We start from the raw sequence: 1,583 nt of genomic DNA on the forward strand, positions 1-1,583 counted from the left end.
TTTCAATTGTCTTTCCTCTCTAAAGTGTTGCATTGCTCAGTTAGAGAACGTCCTGTACCACTCTGTCATGTACCACTCTGTCATGTACCACTCCAACCCTACGGACTAAAAACTCTGCTAAACAACTTAGAGGTAAGTAGCTCTAATAGATGTCTGTTCCAGTGAGCTAGATGAGATATTTGAATGTAGGACTATGGTTATCACCTATCAAGACAGCATCGGACCACTGATTGCAAGGTCAAAGAGAGTGATAGAGAGCAATTTGGAATACAGCCACAATGTCTCTCTCTCTCTCTCTCTCACACACTCTCTCCCCTTCTCTCCCTCCCTAATTCCTTCTCTGAAACACACACACACACACACACACAAACACACAAACATATACATCAATAGCCCCCATCTGCACTGATCTGGAAAGAACAGACTAATATATGGTAGCAGTGAACAGATTGAATGAAAGAGAAGAGACAGGAGGGACACACACACACACACGCACACAGACAAATGCACACACACACACACACACGCACACACACACACACACAGTAGAGACAGGAGGGACATACACACACACACAGACACACGCACGCACACACACACACACACACACACACACATTTCTTCTCTCTCTCTTTAAAAGGTAATTAACTGCCAGTAGAGGGGGCACTTTTGACATTGAGAGGAATGGTCTTTCACATGGAGGTCACTGCAAAATATGGATAATTCCCTGGCCTGTTCAAATACTGCTCCTTCCTTCCTTCCTTCCTTCCTTCCTTCCTTCCTTCCTTCCTTCCTTCCTTCCTTCCTTCCTTCCTTCCTTCCTTCCTTCCTTCCTTCCTTCCTTCCTTCCATCCTTCCTTCCTTCCTTCCTTCCTTCCTTCCCTCCCACTGCTTCTCGATCATCAATATGTGACTGAATGAATGACAGCAACGTCAACCCACCCAAAGACAGGACAAAGGAATAGTCCATTTATGTGTCCAAATGACTTTACTTAACTTAGTTTCCCAGAGAGCAGAAGTTGTGCCGTCATATTATAGGCACTAATGGAGTCTAAATTCAGTTTGATACATGGCAGAAAATGTAGAAACTTAATAACAACTAAGGCCATGGAGGGGCGTGCGGGGGTGCGGTCGCTTACTCTGGCACTTGGCGCAGGGGTCCTTCTCGTACTCCAGCAGCTCCGCGGCGCGGCTCCGGACGCTGGCGGTCCTCCGCAGGCCCCCGCCATCGCGCAGGCGTGCCGCCTCCTCCTTGGCGTATACACCCAGATCCTGTGTGTACCGGCCATACATCTGCCCGCACACAGGGGACAGGAAACAAGAGGTTAGAGGAAGGTGTCGGCTTTTGCTGTCTTCTTGAAACTGTATTGTAATTGTTCTGCGTCGTGTGATTTTTTGTAAGCGTTAATAAAGATGTGCGGCACCGCCTAGTTATAAACCATGACGTTAATCGCCTTTCTTGACGCGAGAGTTGTTGGTGAAATCGCCCAACACGGGATTGGAAGCGGCGACAGATGACAGATTTATTTCACAGAGATGCACTCACATGGAACACTGGATGTTGCCCTAGTCTTTGTTTCCTC

The 1,583-nt window shown here is 47.5% G+C and overlaps 1 protein-coding gene across 1 annotated transcript in view; it reads right to left on the reverse strand.

Annotated features, from left to right (window-relative positions):
• Positions 1-1,293, reverse strand: part of clcn2a (chloride channel, voltage-sensitive 2a) — a gene marked incomplete at its 5' end in the record, with an annotated part of 21,265 nt that extends 19,972 nt beyond the window's left edge. The window contains 1 exon segment of the mRNA XM_084447069.1: positions 1,140-1,293. Within this exon segment, the coding sequence (XP_084303195.1) occupies positions 1,140-1,293 (154 nt within the window).
• Positions 1,294-1,583: the final 290 nt, after the last annotated feature.

Source organism: Borostomias antarcticus (assembly GCF_949987555.1).
Source record: "Borostomias antarcticus genome assembly, chromosome: 12".
In the NCBI taxonomy this organism is placed as follows: Eukaryota; Metazoa; Chordata; class Actinopteri; order Stomiiformes; family Stomiidae; genus Borostomias; species Borostomias antarcticus.